We start from the raw sequence: 18539 nt of genomic DNA, 5'->3' as shown, positions 1-18539 counted from the left end.
TTGAAAGTTAAGGTGTTTGAGGAGTTAAAAATAAGCGCTATTAATATGTGTAGTGATAGGTAGTAATAGAAAGTTGTGTTGGTGTATTGCACTAAATTGAAATAAAATTAAATAACTGTCCCTACCTTACCGCTATATGGTCTTTCAAGTGGTATCCTGGGGAGTAACTTGCAAAACTCCATAGATGCCTCTCCGTGTGCAGTGTCTCTGGCGTGTTTGGCCATGCGGCCAATGATGACGTCACCGGAGCTGGCTAGTAGTCAGCGGGGGTAAGCGGTCTTTTGCGGCTGCAGAGTGGGTTGACCCTCCGGGTTCTCTTCTATGCCACCAATGCGTTTTGTGCTGTTACAGCACTTTTTCAAGGATGACCTTTGTGGTGGTGGTTAATCCTTTAAATAGGTTGAAAACTTTATTGTCCTTTAGAAGAAAAAAAAAAAAACGAATTGGTGACCGGAAGAGATACAAATAGCGGGATCCACATGTCTTTTTCACTCAGAAGAGCTATAAATATAACGTTTTTAACCACTCTTTTTTTTTTGACCAGGTACCATCAGAATTGAGTTTTTATTGTTTTTTATTGTTTATCTTCCCCATCTATTTATTTATTTATTTTTTAAATCACCCTCATTTTATTATATTTTATTTTAAATCACCCTCCTTATTATTATTGTTTAATTTTATTTCCATTTGGTGCAATACACCAACACAACTTTCTATTATACTACACATATTAATAGCGCTTATTTTTAACCCCTCGAATATTGTAGCTTATGGTGAGTTACTCTTCTTATATTTCACTGGCCAATACAACAAATCTGCTTATTGTGATTGCTCACCCAGATGGTAGATGTATGAAGCAGTGAAAAGAGTGAACCAGTGGAGAAGTTACCCATGGCAACAAGTCAGCTTTTACCTATCATTTTATAGAATGTACTTGATAAATGCAACCTCAAAGCTGATTGGTTGCCATGGGCAACTTCTCCACTGGCTCACTCTTCCACTCTTCACTGCTTCATACATGTACCCCAGTGTTACAAATCTTTATCTTTATAACCTCGGAATTAGTTTTGTCTGGCCGAGTAAATTGAAATATATGCAATTATGTCTTTTTTTCCAGATTATAGGGGATATGTATCAAACCTAGAGAGTGAAGAAGTTACTCATAGCAACCTATCAGCTTCTACCTATCATTTTATAAAATGTACTTGATAAATACTACCTAGAAGTTGATTGGTTGTGATGGACAACTTTTCCAGTCTTTAGAAGGTTTGCTATGTTTCCCCCTATGTCTGTTTACCAACTAAATTACCATACACTTTACAAATAAATTACAATATCATTGCCCTGTTTTGTAATCTGCTTACTCTCTTTGCTAGTTGATTTTACCTATGAGGAGGAGGCTCAGCTACTGGATGTCAAGATGAAGTGTCTAAATAACTTGGCTGCCTCTCAGCTCAAACTCGACCACTTTGAGGCTGCCCTCAAGTCTTGTAACATGGTACTGGAGCAACAGCCAGAAAATATCAAGGCCTTGTTTAGGAAAGGGAAGGTAACAAGAATGCAGAAGTAATGTGGTTCCTCTTTCACTTTAATGTTCTAGCTTTGTTCACTCATTCTCATACCCATAGCAGCCCTACTGCCATAGAATTATCTGCCCGTGGATGCTGTGATGGCAGGAATGCTATTAGGAGCTTTGGTTTACTTTCGTCCCCATCAACATGGCTAGAATAAGTAAAAGGGTTCATTTGATTGACTGACTTGCTTCTTTTTTTTTTTTTTTCAACCTTACTAACTTTGTAACATCACTAGAGTCCTAGGGGGGGAATTCAGTTAGCTGCAATGTACTTGTACATAGACATATCTGTCTATTACGGTAAGTGTTTATTACGGTAAGCGTAATTATATTAATTTTCCTGTGCACCTCTATGGTGTGCGTGGGAAAATTATCGATGTTGCTGGTCTGGATGTGCCATTTTGTCCTACTGCATGCAGAGAGAAAGTAGGACAGCATAGAGAAGACAATGCCCTTCATGGCCATTGTTCTTCATTTTACGAAGTATGTAAAATATTTCTTGTAATATTTATTGTAAAGACAGATTCGTAGTTGTGTGATACAAGAATGCGTGGGGACATTTTGCTCTATATTTTTTGCATCTGAGGTTCACTTGCAGAAGTTGAGAGCAGTTGAAGACAATATACAGGACTGTCCAAGAATAATCCCATGATCCAATTTTCAACATTTTGTTAACTTTAAATGTGTGTAGATTATTTTAGCAATTGATTGGAGGATCCAAGGTGACATATGTAATATTTAGTTATTACATATAAGGCACCTCTGCCCAAAAATGGTGGAGATTTCACCCCCGCCACCTCAGAGGTATTAGAGGATTTGGTACATTGAGGAAATAGCTGTAGCCATGTGTAAGATCTTTGGCTCATCTGCTATGAACTAACAGAATTCAGATTTGAACAATATTTGTAATTATCTGAGGGCAAAGTACTAAACTGAACAGTTATTGGCTAGTTCCTTGGCTAATCAGACTCACTGACAGCTGGGTTCCTGATTTTTTTGTGCTTGTTACATCAAAGTAATTAGGATGCTGATTTATAATTATGTTTAAGTTCATTCAACTGATTTGAAATGTAACAAAAATGCCTATTGTCATTGTTCCATTTTGTTTTTTTGAGAAATCTTTTTATTGAAGATTTGTTAGTTTATATTTGAAACATACAGAAAATAAAACAATATATATTGAGAGAACATATACAAGCAAAAAACCAGATGTCTGGAAAAAACGTATACATCTCAATATATCATAACGTGTAAAACATACAATTCACAAAAAACGTTAAAGTAAGGAGAAATAATCTAAAGAGTATAGAAAGAAAATACAGGAGGGAAGGAAAAGAGGGGGAATTAAGTGAGGGAAGAGGGATTACGCCAGTCAAATCTGAACAATATTATGGGGAATGCAAAAACCTATACCCGGGAATGGGATTAAATAGTTGTAAGTGGAGGTTCGGCCTTAAAATGAGAAGTCCATGGAGACCAAACTTTTATGAAGTGATCTGGGGTGTCATGTAAAAAGGAGGTAATGCGTTCCATTCTATAAGTGGACCAGATAGCATTAATAGTAGCAATCAGAGATGGGACTGTAGCCAACTTCCATTGAGCTGCTATCATACAATTAGCTGTATTCAAAATATGTTTAATCAACTTTTGTTGAACACGTGTAGCGCTCGAGAAAGAAGAGCATATAGAGGGGTATTAGGAATTGAATATCGATTATATATCTATTCAGTTTGTGGATATCTTGCTAAAACTTTTTCACATGAAGACATGACCACCAGATATGCAGCAGGGTTCCCAACTGTCCGCATGACCTCCAAGTGCAGAGGAGGTAGGGTATATTGAGTGTAAACGGGTAGGAACTAAGTACCATCGATAATACAGTTTATAAGAGTTCTCCTTGATTCGAACAGAGATTGAGCTATTAGAGATTTCAGTTCTAATATCAGACCATTGCTCTGGGGTCAGAACCTCGCCCGCATCTCTCTCCCAGGCCATCTTGTGGGCTTCCTTCTGAGGTTGATTATATGACAAGAGTATATGATATATTGTGGAAATGAGACCTCTAGTGGAATGGTGAGAGATTCTATGGGAGTTTTATCTGTAGTTGAATTTAACTTTTTAATAGTATGAAAAAATTACGAATTTGAAAAAATTGGTATAACACCTTATGAGGTAGGGAAAATTGAGACTGAAGATCAGTAAATTCTGGGAAAGGGGAGCCAAGTCCAATGGAAAACGAATGTTAGACTTAGTCCAGGAATGAAATGAACAATGATTCATTCCAGGGGGAAATTCGGGATTGTTCCATAAAGGGACTAAAAGCTGATGAGAAGAGCGGATATTGTATAATCGAGAGCAAGCATCCCAAATAGAGATAGTAAAATGTATAGTGGGTAGAGTTGTAATAGAAGGTTGGGGTGGTGGCAAGGAGAGCACCAGAGGAGGCTATAAGGAGAGTATATGGAAAGGGCATTTGCCTCTATATATGTCCAAATTCTTTGTTCAGGGGAGCATGCCAAAGGATACACTGGGTAAGCTGAGTCGCTCGATAGTACTTGATGAGGTCAGGAGCTCCTAAACCTCCCGAGGAGCTATGCTTTTGTAAAAGGTGCATTTTAACTCTGGGCCTAAATGAAATGTGAGATCTCTATCTGAAGGTTTCTCAGTATTTTAGTGAGAATATGAATCGGGAGTGTCTGCCAAAAATATAATAGTGAAGGTAAAATATAAATTTTTACTGCAACCATACGACCTATCCAAGAAAATTAACAATTTACTTCAATTGGAAAGGTCAGATTTAATAGAGTAAAATAGTCTTGGAAAATTAGCCGCATAGAGGGAGGAATATGTTTTGGTGAGAGAAACTCCCAAGTATTTCAATCTATCCTTTTGCCTTCTAAAGGGAAAAGCGGATTGTAATAGACGCAGATCAGCAGGAGGGATATGAGGATCCAAAATTTCTGTTTTATCTTGACTTAATTTTATAATTATAAAGTTGGCCATAGGTGGCGATTTCGTTAAATAAATTTGGAAGGGAGGAATGGGGGTCCGTCAAAGTCAGAATCACGTCGTTTGCATATAGGGCGATTTTATGCTCTGAATTACCAACAGAAATACCTGAAATAGTATTATTGAGTCTAAGCTTGACGCTAAAGGGTTCCATTATGAGAGCGAATAATAGTGGGGAGAGGGGGCACCCCTGTCGAGTGCCATTACTGATAGGGAAAGAGGTTAAGGAAAGGCATTTAACTAGTACAAAAGCTGAAGGATTATGTTAGAGCGAGGTTAAGCCATTATAAAAGGCTCCTTCAAAACCCATACTAATGAGGGTTTGTTGAATAAACGGCCATGCCACCAGATCGAAAGCCTTCTCCGCATCGAGAGCCACCACCAGGGTCGAGGCACATCTGGTCTGAGAGAGATTAATAAGATCTATTTATCGTCTGGTATTATCAGATGCCTGTCTATTGGGTATAAAACCCACTTGGTCAGGATGTACTAAACAAGGTAAAATAGGAGCCAATATATTAGCAAATAGTTTCAAGTTTATGTTTAAAAAGAGATATTGGACGATAATTCTTAATTTCTAGGGGGTCGCGTTCTGACTTAGGAATAATGACTATGTTGGCCCTAGTGGTGGCTGAATCAAGCGCTTTGGCCTCTACAAGCGAGTTAAAAAGCAATTTGAGCATAGGGAGTAAAGGCTCCATGAATTTTTATAGTAAAGAGCAGAAAATCCTTCTGGGCCAGGCGTAGCTAATCTGCAGAGCTGTTTGATAGCAACACCTATGTCCTCATCAGAAACAAAAGCATTAAGAGAGAGAATCTGGGACGCAGTTAACTTAGGTAAGGAACAAGATGCCAAATATCGACGGATCCCAGCTAGATCTTGGGGAGTATCGGTAACACCAGAGGAAAGATTATAGAGAGATGTATAATAATCGCGAAACTGGTTGGCCATCACTTGAGGATCATTGGTTATCGAGCCATTAGAACATTTTAAAGAGAAGATACGACTGCGAGTACGTCTAGCTCGCAGCCGACGGGCCAGCAAGGTATCAGCTTTGTTAGATTTTTCATAGAATCGTTGGCGAGTCCGTAAAAGTGCATTAGCAGCTTTTTTAGTGATAATTTGGGAGAGTTGGCCTCGAACTGTTAACATTTTTAGATAAGTGCGTTTTTTAGGGAATTGGTGATGAAGCTGGGTTAGAGAGGTCAAAGTAGATTCCAATTCAGAAATGTGTTTGGCCTTTGCTTTCTTTTGAGCTAATGAGAGACTGATAAGTAGGCCACGTAAGGTGGACTTATGGGCTTCCCACAAAATAGAGGGGGAAACATCGGGAGTGGTATTAACATAATAGTATTTCAGAGCCGAAGAGATGTCCTGTACATGGGATTTTTTAAGAAGGGATTAATTTAGATGCCAGGTTCGGGGCGGAGAGGTGGAGTAAGGGATGGAGAGCTCTAACTCTATAGCAAGATAATCAGACAAAGGAACAGGGAGAGTCCCGAGGAGCCTCTGTGTAGAGGCGCGGTCAACCAGAAAACAATGTATACTTGTATGGAGGTCATGAGGAGGGGAATAGTGCAGCCACGGCTGCCGACACTTGAACTCCTGGAAGGAGTCAGGCCTACTGGGCACTATAAACTGAGGTGGTTTTAGAAATGACCTGTTCATGGAATCTCAGTAACACGGAATAAAAGTAAATAGAATTTATTCACAGGCAAAATATATAGCAACGTTTCACATAAAGTCTCGACAACACAGAAGTTCAGATATGCAGTAGTCAATATAAGAGTAAACCCCTATATGTAAGTAAAGTCTCTGATACTAATATGGTGGGTAACCCCGAGTCCAATATAAGGCTAAGACCTCAGGATGATATAACTGACGTTACTAGGGTTGAGCCCTGTAGTGTGATGAAAATTTGGAACAGGGTTGAGCCCTGCAAAGCAGTGAAGATCCGGAACAGGGTTGGGCCCTGAGACATGGTGAAAATCCGAGACATGGTTGAGCCCTGTGATGCAGTGAAGATCCGTGACAAGGTTGAGCCCTGTGATGTTGTAAAGATCCGGAGCAGGGTTGAGCCCTGCAGCGTGACGAGGATCCGAAGCGGGGTTGAGCCCCGCGATGTAATGAGGGTCCGGAACAGGGTTGAGCCCTGCGGCGTGACGGGGATCCTTAGCGGGGTTGAGCTTCGCGTTGCACGAAGGGTCCGGCAACTATAACCTGTAACGGTGCAGTTGACAACTGTAGGAGAGGTGAGTTCAATATCCACGGAAGTAGAAGACAACAGGCTGAGTAAATAATCCAGCCGGGGATGCAACCACAGCGATGGAGTAGGATAACAATACTTAGGCAATGGCAACGCTGAGCTCTGTAGTGTGGCTGGTATCCAGTATCAGAAGTTTAACCGGAACACGGGCAGAGATATAGCAAAGTCCACAGCAAACCACAGGCACAGCGGGGATCTGGCAGGAGTCCAAGAAAGACCTGAAAGTAACGTTGCACAGACACTGAGACCCAGTTAGTAACAGGCTTTATACTATGGGTCTGTGATCCATAGGAAGTTCAGAACATGTGACCCAAATGGAATCAGGTTTGAAATAATAAGCAATCAGAAATCCCACAACCTGACAACACCTTTGAGACAGATGATCATTTTAACACTCTATCTCGTGTATGTGGGAAACGCAAGCAACCAAGATAGCTCCTCCAACAATCACAATGGAACTTTGGCAAATGTAGTTTATCTTTACGTACTGAGATAGTCACAATCCTAACAAGTGCGTATACCCTCTAGCCGTAGGATACAACGTTCTCCAACCGTCATAGAGGTCAAAAAGCAATAGATGTGACTGAAATGTTTTAGAAAGTTTAGATTGGTCAGGGCAAGTCGTGCTAAGATGAGATCTATCTAGTTTGGGATCTAGAGTGACATTAAAATCACCTCCAATTATAGTATATCCTTTCGGTAATTGAGAAAGGTGATTTGAAGAAGGTGGTGTATAGGGAACCCTGGTGCATACACTGAAGCGAGTATAATCGGGGCTTGGTTATAAGAGCCTGAGAGTATGAGAATTCTGCCATGGTCATCAACAATGGAATTATCTATAGGAATAGGAAAATCTTGATGAATCATAATAGCAGTGCCCCTACGTTTAGCCGATATATTAGAGTAAAGACCTGGGGATATAAGTTACATGCTATGGAGGGATGAGGAGCTTTAAAATGTGTCTCTTCTAACATGATAATATCAGGTATGTGACGATTAAATTACTGAATAGCCATGACCGGTTTCGTGGGAGTATTTAGCCCATTGGTATTAAGTGAATGAAGTTTTAGTTTCATTGTGGGTAAATGGTGGAGTAATTGTGAACCAGATATAATGGGTGTATCAACTGGCAATAGTTAGGGAAAAATAAGAAAAGAGTAAAGATATGGAGTGAAGAGTCGGAAACTAAAGAGGTAGTAAAGAAAGTTAGAACCTTTCCCGAAAAAGGAGCAGGTCTGGACAGGAAAGGAAGAATATCGCCTGGATCTTCCTTTTGGTGGGGGACATAGAGTAATAATAAAACTATAATAAGTAATAGTGTGGCAAACATTCAGTGTGGGTAGGTAGGGGCTGTGACCACGTAATCAGGGAGCGTAACAGATAAGATGGCAGGGAGCAATAACAATAAAACATAAAAATGAAATATTAACTTAGAGGAAACGTAACATCGTAAGCAAATCAATTAGAGAAACTACATATGTATACACTATGAACACACAGAAAATGTTAGACCTAGCTAGAAACAAAAATTAAGGTAAGTTAGCTAGCAAACATAATCACTGGAAAATCACTATAGATAGCATGGATATACATATGAAAATAGATGAAAATACAAACAAGTACAATATATGAAACCATATAATCCGTGTACGATGTCACAAATCAAAGTTGGGTGTAGATCAGGCCGTGGACCACTCTGGAGTCGGGACAGAAGGACTTGGTTGCAGTGAGGATATCTGGTTTTGAATAGCTTCAGGGAGGTCATTGATGAGACCGAAGGTTTTAAGCAGTTCGTAACCTTGTACAGGGGTTTTGACCACATAAGTCCCTCCGTTTCTTGTGACTATTAATTGAAAGGGGAAACCCCATTTATATCTTATGGAGTGATTGCGTAGAGTCTTAGTGATATTAAGAAGATCACGTCGCTTCTTAAGAGTGGAAGGGGCAAGGTCCTGGTACAGTTGCAGTTGAGATCCAGAATACATAATTGTAGAAAGGCCTCGAACTGTCATCATGATCTGTTCTTTAGCTTTATAGTAGTGAAAGCGTAATATGACGTCACGCGGCGGTTGATTAGGGGAAGGTTTTGGACGTAAAGCCCAGTGTTGCCGATCCAAATGGAGTAAAGATGCCTACACACTTGACGATATTTTACACGATTTGCCCGATTTCCAACGCATCGTGATGACAAAACGTGTAAAATATGCAAAATAGTGAGTGTCCACTCAATATCACGATGCCGATGCGCGTCCCCACAGGTCGTACATCGCATCTTCAGATCTGCCGTGCTGTAGGGCAGATTTGCCAATCTGGGACACGATGCACTGGAAAAAGTTAAGGATGCACAATAGATCGTTTGTCACACTGGACACTTTTTACACCAAATCGTGTGCAGGACTGCCGGGGAGCTGCCGGGGGAGAGTTCAAGGGAAAATCGTACATGATGTCGGATCGTGAGCACATTGCCAAGTGTGCAGGCACCTTTAGTCCTTTGAAATATCTGGGACCAATTGAAGAAAAAGACCCTCTAAGTAGCCAGGTAAAGAATCTGTAGAGGCACTCTTGGGAATATTGCGGATGCGGACATTGTTCCGACGATTACGGTTTGCAATGTCTTCAAGATGATCCCTGAATGTATCAAATTCCAAACGAATATCAGAGAGTTCCTGCTCAACTACACTTTGGAATTGACAGACCTTGTCCATTTTTTGTTCCAAGGTATCTGTGCGAGAGCCAAGATCAGCAAGCTCCGATTTAAATTCTGCAAGTACCGACCTCATCTCTGACTGAATGGTCTTAGTGACAATCGTAACAATGTCCGTAGTAGTTAGAGGAGAATCTGAAGAGGAATTGTCATCCATATCTGAAACTGGATCTGTTACTGGAGATTGTCGAGTTAAGGAGCCTGTCTTCTCCCATGTCCGCAGGGTGCTGGATTTAGGAGCCGTGGAGCGTTTGCGATTTCTTTGTGACATAATAAGCTAGTAATTAGCAAGGTGTAGACACAGCAAATAGAAGGAAGCGGTCTGTATACAAAGCCACTGATATAATCCAAAATTCAACTTAAGCAGAGAGAGGGCATAGACATCCAAAAATAGGTAGGATTCCTGAAACACGGGAAGGTCACAGCAGACCATAAACATTTTAGAGAGTATAGAGGAGTAGATTTTGTATATTACTAGGAAACTTTGCAAAAGCAGCTGAGATAATTGGCGGCCACAAGATGGAGCTCCAAGCCACCGTTACTGAGAAATCAATGTGAAATCCAGCACTGGGGTCTCCGGAGGTTGAACCGTTGCTGTGTTGCACTGCGGGGTCCTGAATGGCAGGGGAGAGCAGCCGCTGTTAACCTCAGACGAGTCCCGGGTCCCGAGCATCAGGAGCGCGGCAGGACACGGGAGACGCGGCTCCTGATGATGTGCGCGCGGCCTAGCAGAAGCTTCTCTAATAGAGGCCGCGGCTTCCAGTGGCGTGGTAGGCCGCAATAGCAGGAGCCCGTCGGCCATGTGTGGTGCTGCAACGGGGTTTACACCCAGGGTCCAGGAGCTCGTAGCGGAGCCGGAGGTGCGACTCTCACCTACCAAAATCCCCCAGGTGAGCTCCTAATAGGGTCCAAAAGACGCAGAGCAGCAGGATCGCGTCCGCACCCGTTGGCAATCAGGCCACGCCCTCCCCATTGTTCCATTTTTTTACAGCTATTCTTTACAATTTTCACTAGGTGTCGCCCTAGAAAATAAAAATGAGCCCCCATACCTAGCATGCAATCCAAATCCCAGATTTTAAATCATGGTGTATAGTTTGAAATCTTCTATTTTATTTTTTATTTCAGAGCATATTATTTACATTTCCATGAATACATTCTCCTAATGAGCATTTTGATATTTTTATTTTAAAATGTACTGGTTGACAAATAGCACATATAGATCTTTTACAAGCATATTACAGAAACAAAAAGTCCACATTTTTGTACAGACTAAAATAAAAACTACAGTAGGTAATAACATTTTGAGATTAAAGAAATATAATGTTCAGAGAAAACAAAATCCAGATAACAAAATTCAACCTTTATCCTGTTTTTTGTTACATTTTAACAGTTTAATCTTAAATATGTTTTGCTGTTCTTTGTCTTGTGCAATCATTTGACTGCATTGTAGAAACTGCAAAAACTCCAAATTCTTCATAGGAGAATTGATTTAAAAAGTACACTTTGTTTTTGGAGGCTTGTGATTAAAGCATGCATTAAGATTCCTCATCTCTATGTATTTCAGGCCTTTTTATATGGTATTTTTCCTCTGTGTACGCTGCTCGTATATTTGTCATATGAGAATTGTCTCTACTAATTGAATGTACAGTATACACTTCTGTCCAGGAAACTTTAATTTATTCCAGTAAATGCTGAACAACTGAGGATACATCTTTACTGTTTTTAACATTTAGATTGTTGTTTTATCTTGCAATTTTATTTTGTATATATTTTGCATAACTAAGGAACATCAAGAACCATGTTAAGAGTAGGAGGCATAACACACAGATCTGTAATGTTCCACTTGTCTTTCCGCAGGTGCTGGCCCAGCAAGGAGAGTACAGTGAAGCTATAACCATCTTAAGGAAGGCATTGAAATTAGAGCCTTCCAATAAGGTATCCCCAGCATAAAGATCTAGTTTACAGCCCATTCTAAGACCAACACAATTCAATGGTAGCCATGCACTTCTGTCTTTGCAAAGAGGCTAGGACTTTTTTTTTTTTTTTTTAGTAACGACCTTATTGAAGACAAAGAATAGAGTGATAAATTCATAAAGTAGTAGTGCAACTTCTCTTTTGGTTAGATTTCCTGAAAAGAAAATTTAGATTAGTGCCATATTTTTCAACTAACTACCCTCATGTGATATTCTTTAGATTTCTAATATACCATTCTCTTTCACATACATTGCTGGAGCGAACAGCTTCCTGTTGATACCCACTTATATTATTTGTTGAATAATTGAAGATTTTTCATTTATGACAGACAATCCATGCAGAGCTGTCTAAGTTAGTGAAGAAGCATGCGGACCAGAGGAATATAGAAACTGCCATGTACAAGAAGATGCTGGGAAACGTGAGCAGCTCCACCAACAAGTCCTCTCCAAAGACATCATGGGTAATAGGCTTAGTGATGTCTGACTTTAGAAAGGTGTTGTTATTTCTAGATATTAGGGCTTTATATAATCAGTGTGCAAAGTGATTCACTGTCTACTCTTGGATTCAAAGTACTGTACACTGTAACCCTTTATATCATCTGACCTGCTGCCATACGTATCATGTCACTTGACCATATTTTTGACACCATGAAATATCTTCAAGTTTCTACCCTCACATTCTTCATGAATCATGTGGATCCCCATTACTTTGTATAAATGAGTCTCTCTTCTCCCAATTGTATAGCTTACCTTAGGAGAGGTGTTTGCACCTGCTACCTTATGTGCATAAGGGTGTCTTGTCATTGGAGCTGTTTGTTTGCCTTTATTGACTTAAAATTAACCTGTATTCGTTCTTTCTCAGCAGTTGTTCAGCAAACATGCTAAAAAATTCACTATAATCAAGTGCCAAGTAGACATTCAATTAGTACTACAGTTGGCTTACTTATTTAGGATAGTGTGCATAATTGTGCAAGAAGAGTCTTAACATGTGTTTTATTTTCAACAATTTTGGTTTCAGGTAGTCATGATTATTTATGCATGGCTCTTGGTGAATCAAAGTAATTGTAAATCTTAAAATTAACAAGTGACTAGGGTCACTGTTACCTAGTTATTGCAACTATGGGTCACCCTCTGATGTAATTTAGTGTGAAAAGTGCTCCTGCTCATTCAATAACAACTTGCTTATTGATAATGGTACAGTGGACTCATTCAATTTAGTAAAGTGCAACAGCATATTTTTTCCCGCTGTGAAACAAGTTAAATACCTAATTTTGGTTCAAAAAGGGTAAAAAATAAAACACACCAATGGTCTATCGAATATATTTCTGTGATCTACCATATTCTAATTCTGAAATATTTTTTGATTTTCTTCTCGCAGTCTATCTCCTGGAAGTGGCTTTTTGGGGCAACAGCCATAGCAATAGGAGGAGTAGCCCTTTCAGTTGTAATAGCCGCCCGCTATTGAGCCCCCATGACTTCATTATGAGGATGGAAGCCATTTTGTTTACTGAGAAGTTCTGGAAGCGTTACCAATTCTCATATCCTTTTCCAAAAAGAAATGCTGTCAAAGGTGCAGTGTACAATCTAAAAGATATATTATTTGTAATATATAACTTAATTTTAATTTAAATGTTATTTTTGGGACAAATTTACGCACTTTTTGTCTCCCTGCAATTACTGTGGAATGGTGCAAGTGGGCTGTGAAAATATTAGCCAATGAAAATGCTGTTTTGGAATTCTGTTGTATGCACCACAATCATACAGTGGCTGGGGTTATAACATTATCAGGTATCTGAACATATAATTGGATTATTGATGTACTGTATATTTGGTGAAATGTGTATTCTAAAATGTTCAGATGTCTATCTTTGGTCAAACACTGCACAAACCTGTATGCATTGCCAACATCTATCATGACCAACGAGGTGATAAATTAACAACATTATGACAGATGTGGAAGATGTTTCCTGGTCACTCATTGAGGAGATAACACGGGTTACTTACAGATTAAGATGACCAATTTATGAACTAGTGTAGGTGTTCCAGGTTAATAATTGTTCTACTTGTATTGTAATTATTTTCAAAAGCATTCTTCCCATACTCCTGGAAGAGCATGTCCCTTCATGTTTTGAAGGGTATAGTTTATACATTTGAGACTGTAAATTAAGGTACTAGGAAGCCATGAAGTATACCAATGGTAATGAGTCTTAAATATAAGTGAGAAGATTGTAGCTCAAATAATATGCTCGCCATGGTCATCTGTTTTTTTGCGATATTCTAAATTTTTTTGGGATCACACTTAAAAGTATTCACACATTTCAATGGGACCATTTACATATTAAGTTCCCAAAAACCACTGTGGGACCAGCTTTCACTATAGAAGGAAGAAGCCGCCTCAGGTTGTTTTTATTCTGATCTTGTTCTCCAAAACAGTTAATTAATCGGCACATTGTATAGTTATTTTGTAAAATACTACTTTGATTCAGCAATTAGTTCAAGTGTAAACGAAGCCTGTTAAGCAGCATTTTGATTACCACAAGGAGCTTTGTGCCATTAAATGTCCTGTATCTTATAAGATGTCTAATTATGATTAAATATCTTTATTATCGGTATTCCAGCATAGGCTGCACTTATAATGCTGACTTTCCTAGTCTATATTTAAAACAGCATGTCAGAGGAGAAAGCACATCACCAGCAGGGTTGTCTAGTTGTATCAGATTCTGAGTGTAGGTCAGTTTCCTATATATTCCATATTGTGTGCATTACCAGAGCTCCATCAGTCTGGTCTGTTAATGCGCACTGGAGCTGCAGATTGTTATATGTTGTAATAATTACTGTTTTAGAGATCACAATATTTATGTTGATTTAAAAGAAATCTAACTTGTTTTCATTTTACTAGTTAATAAATATGATTAAACTGTTTCATTTACATACGTTTCGTCTGAGCTTTTTTAATTGTGAACATATTTATATGTGAAAACTAAAGTAGCTACAATGTTTTTGCAACATATCCATATCGACATTTGACATTTAAAACCATTGTAGAAATTAGACATTTTTGCTGACCCTACATGCTTCTCCGATATTACTAGGGACTTGTAAATTGATTGGGTGCATTTATATGAATATTGGCTAAGCAACAAAATGGCTGCCTTGTCTATGTGTAGGCAAGAGTCTAATTTGATAAAATAATTTAATAACTTTAGCAAACAGTAAATGTAGCTTCGGGGTGTACTTTCCCAATATAAATATATTAAATACAGAGTGAGTAGTCTAATTTTAAAACCAGTATTTGTAATGCCATCAAGTTATCACTACAGCAACACTGTTTTGTTACACAGTATATTACTACAAGTATAGCTCTGGATATTAGAAACCTGTTTTTCCGCAGGCCAATAAAAAGCAGATTCCACATTTTGGGCTCCATATTCATCTTTAGGCAGCAAACTGATTCTACAGCTTCTGAGAATAAAATGATTGTATGTACATGGAATCGGTTTCAGACGGGTGAAAATATGCTTGGGAGACTTGGGTATAATTCTATTGGTGGGTAAACCTTTTTAAAGGGCTAATTCAACTAAGTGGGATTGCCATGAAATACGTTCAGGACAGTCGGGTTAAGGCAATTCTTGTCCAGTAACATCGCTAATGCCTCTTCAGGATCTTGCTGTTGGGCCCAATAGTTTCTAGATCCACTCCTGCTTCATACTAAACATAAAATAAAAATGAGTTTGTTTTCCCCTTGAGATTAGGTGTTATATGAATATTCAGGCTTGTGGCGACTGTGTAACGTTCAGGGCTGCAGAACAATTCCAATCACACTGATACATCCAGTTTAACATTCCATGAAGATGAAACAGGCATTGGTGTTTGTTTACTAGGTAGCTGCTTGTAAAACCCGCCGCTTCTCAAATTTAAAGCGGTAGTGAATTTAATAGCGAAACACTGTATTTTGCAATATAAATCATTGCCATTTTAAATTGGGAGCTTAAACATGTTGAGAAGTGGTGACTTTTCAAGGCATCACAGGAGAAGAGGGCAGAAGGATGAATACTACACTTTCAGTACATAGCTAATGCTTATTTTATGTAATAAACCCCTATACATATTATGGTATTTTTTTATTTGTGTTAAATTGTAGAAATTTGTGTATTTTAATTCTTGGTGTTTCAAAATACAAATAGCAAAAGTTTCCCATTTTTGCCAGGTGTTATTGCATGCAGTCCATAATTGTTCACATTATTCGTATGCCATAGTACACCACATTGCCTATTGCTAGCCGCATTATGAGGAAACCACCTGTGCACTCTGCTTGGACCTGTAGTGAGTGTTGAACGCAAACATTTAAAATGATCTTTTACATCCTCTTTCATTGGTAACATTTTTATTTTGACTGTACTTTATTAAGATACAGCTTGTTATTGTTTGTATACTGGAAACACTGGTGCAGGAGATGCCAACTGGACAGAGTAAAATTAAAACTGATGACAGTCAACAAAAAATGGAAAAGCAGGTATACTGTAAGTAAGGTTTTATATGCTATAATATAGGGACTGGTGACAGAAGTGCTAACATTTGAAGCCTAGTTTTTCACGTCTGTATAATTGATGTCGTCTATATTATTTTATTGGAAAATATAACTAGTAGGAAATGCAAAACTCTTTCTGAATGAAAACAAGATTTAGAGCCAAAAAGAGAGCAGAGGCGGTTAATAATACAATGTGTTCAATTATTTAGCACGGGGTTGGATTGGAGGACAGTCTACTCCACCAGACAGAATCTGAAGTACAACACAGCAACCTTCTGGTCCCGGAGAAGAGTTGCCACACTGCTCCCACACAGCAAGCCACTAATGCTCCAACACTGACATATGGACCACTAACACCACCTCACACCAAAGTCCTGTGACAGTCATCACATATAGAGGCTTACCAGAGAAGCTATTTTCAATATAATGTGAATTAAGAATGACAGAGCTCATAAAAAGTCTACGATCACTAAATTAAATTACACAGTGAAACTTTTGAAACACTATAAAAACTAAACAGAATTGTTAATTCCATTTCAGCGCTGTGGAGATGAATTCATCAATTGTCTCAAAGCTGTCCTAGTATTAGTGTTATAATATAAAACACACAAAGCCAAAAAGAAAAAACACTAGTGCATTAAATGTAATATGTTTTACACAGCAGCTCCTTTCTTCCCAAAAAGAACCAAAAACTGCAAGATTCAACTTACATACTTTTATATAAAAAAGGCACCCAGCTTTCAGTATGAACATATGAAATCTGCTCCAAAATAGACAGATCACACCATAGCAGCGTGGTTTAAGTTCAAGACCTGACTTACGGTTCCGACCCCAATGAGCGCGGCCGCTTTCTGAGATAGCTCTACGGTGGGGAGCAGATTACATGACCAGACAGAGGCCTCTAATTAGCAAATTTTTGCTTACAAGGAGAAGTTTCTCACCCCCTTTTACGTTATATGGCGGCAGCGTTTACCTCTCACGAAGAATCCCCATGTATCCTGCTTTCCTGTCATACTGGGGAGCTTACTTCTCTTGCTCCTAGCTATCTGAGCTCTCCTTTCTCATACCAGGAGGAGGTGAAAGCCATTAAGGAGACCATGATACTATTATTTCAGGAGCAAGCGGACTACTTCCGGCAGGCACTGCTGGAGGGGAAAGACCCCATGCAGCAGTTCATCAAACAGGTAAAAACTAATGAACTGTGATTAAGTGAAACTTTTCAAGACTTCTTTACTCTGAAACAACATATATCTCTTTACAAAAAAAGCAGCATCAGCTCATGCACAAAATAGACTATTTAGAAAAGCAATCCAGATGCAATAATTTGCGTTTAGTTGGAACTACCTGAATCTATCAGTGGTCCTGGACTTCATAAGGGTTTTTTTTTTAAATTACTAAGTTGCTTGGAGTGAAGGGGAGTGTACAGATCTGGTTATAGACCTATATGTTGGGTCTGTAAAAAAAATAAATAAAATACTCTGAAGAAGAAATAGTTACTCGTTGATCTGCCTCTAGAGTCCATAGGGATCCATAGGGATACCATTGGGGATATTATGGTTGGAGACCAGGCACCAAACAGTTAAAGCTTCAGCTCCCAGGATGCCTCCATATATACCTCGCCCCTAGCCATAGGACTTCAGTTGATCATTTGGTGTGGCAGGATCAAGACGCACCTTTGTAATGGGGGACTGCTCTGGCAGTCCTAAGCTTTCATTTTAGGTTTTATTTTATATTTTTGGGTTGGCAGTACCAAGCGTCTGAATTAAGACGCATATACTGCGACTCCATCTACCTCAGCCGAGCCGCAACATCAGTAACTGGGCTGGTGATTTTGGTGGATTGCGGCTAAGCTTGCTAGTCTCAATGCTGAGACCTGGACTGCAACCGGACGCACGGAGATGTCCGGTAAGACGATTCCTCGCTTCTGGTGTCAGAGACACACCAGAAGCCGCTGCTGTCAGGGCCCGGGATTGTCCGTGTCCTCATTACACCACAGAGCCGTATCGTCCTCCAGGGATCGGCAGCAGATGCTTCCGCTGCCACGAGGCCAGCGTACCCGGCTGGTTAACACAGCTTTGGGGAGGTAGGCGCTCCGACCCAGACGCAGTCCCTACGGAGGGTTTTGTGCGTCTGATTTGCTCCGTTTACCCTCCACGTGTATATGAGATGCACACGGTCTACGCTCATTGCACTCTGTAGCTGTTGGTCTCAGGAGGGTTTGGGTCAGTTTCCCCGTAAATCTCTCCCTTGGTTATTACATATGCATTGTATGTGACTGTTTGCTAGCTGCTGTATTGACACTGTCTTTTATTTCTCTCTGTCAGTTATAACTATCATGGTGTTCCCACAGAAAGCTATTTTTACTCTACATCCTCTTGTGGTGGAGATTTTTCTCTGTGTACTTCATATTCATTTCTATATATTGTAAGCTTGCGAGTAGGGCCTTCCTACCCATATATTCGTCTGTTATTACCCAGTTTTGTTC

General features: G+C 39.5%; 1 protein-coding gene across 1 annotated transcript in view; it reads left to right on the top strand.

Annotated features, from left to right (window-relative positions):
• FKBP8 (FKBP prolyl isomerase 8) overlaps positions 1–14455 on the top strand; it is a 71648-nt gene extending 57193 nt beyond the window's left edge. The window contains exons 6-9 of the mRNA XM_088468948.1: positions 1377–1549; positions 11411–11488; positions 11856–11987; positions 12905–14455. Of these exons, the coding sequence (XP_088325074.1) occupies positions 1377–1549; positions 11411–11488; positions 11856–11987; positions 12905–12991 (470 nt within the window). The 3' untranslated portion in view covers positions 12992–14455. The remainder of the gene's footprint in view (positions 1–1376; positions 1550–11410; positions 11489–11855; positions 11988–12904) is intronic.
• Positions 14456–18539: the final 4084 nt, after the last annotated feature.

This window comes from Taudactylus pleione, unplaced genomic scaffold (genome assembly GCF_031769625.1).
Source record: "Taudactylus pleione unplaced genomic scaffold, aTauple2 ptg000087l, whole genome shotgun sequence".
Classification (NCBI taxonomy): domain Eukaryota; kingdom Metazoa; phylum Chordata; class Amphibia; order Anura; family Myobatrachidae; genus Taudactylus; species Taudactylus pleione.
Note: the sequence above shows the minus strand (reverse complement) of the source record. Positions and strands in the feature narration are given on the sequence as shown.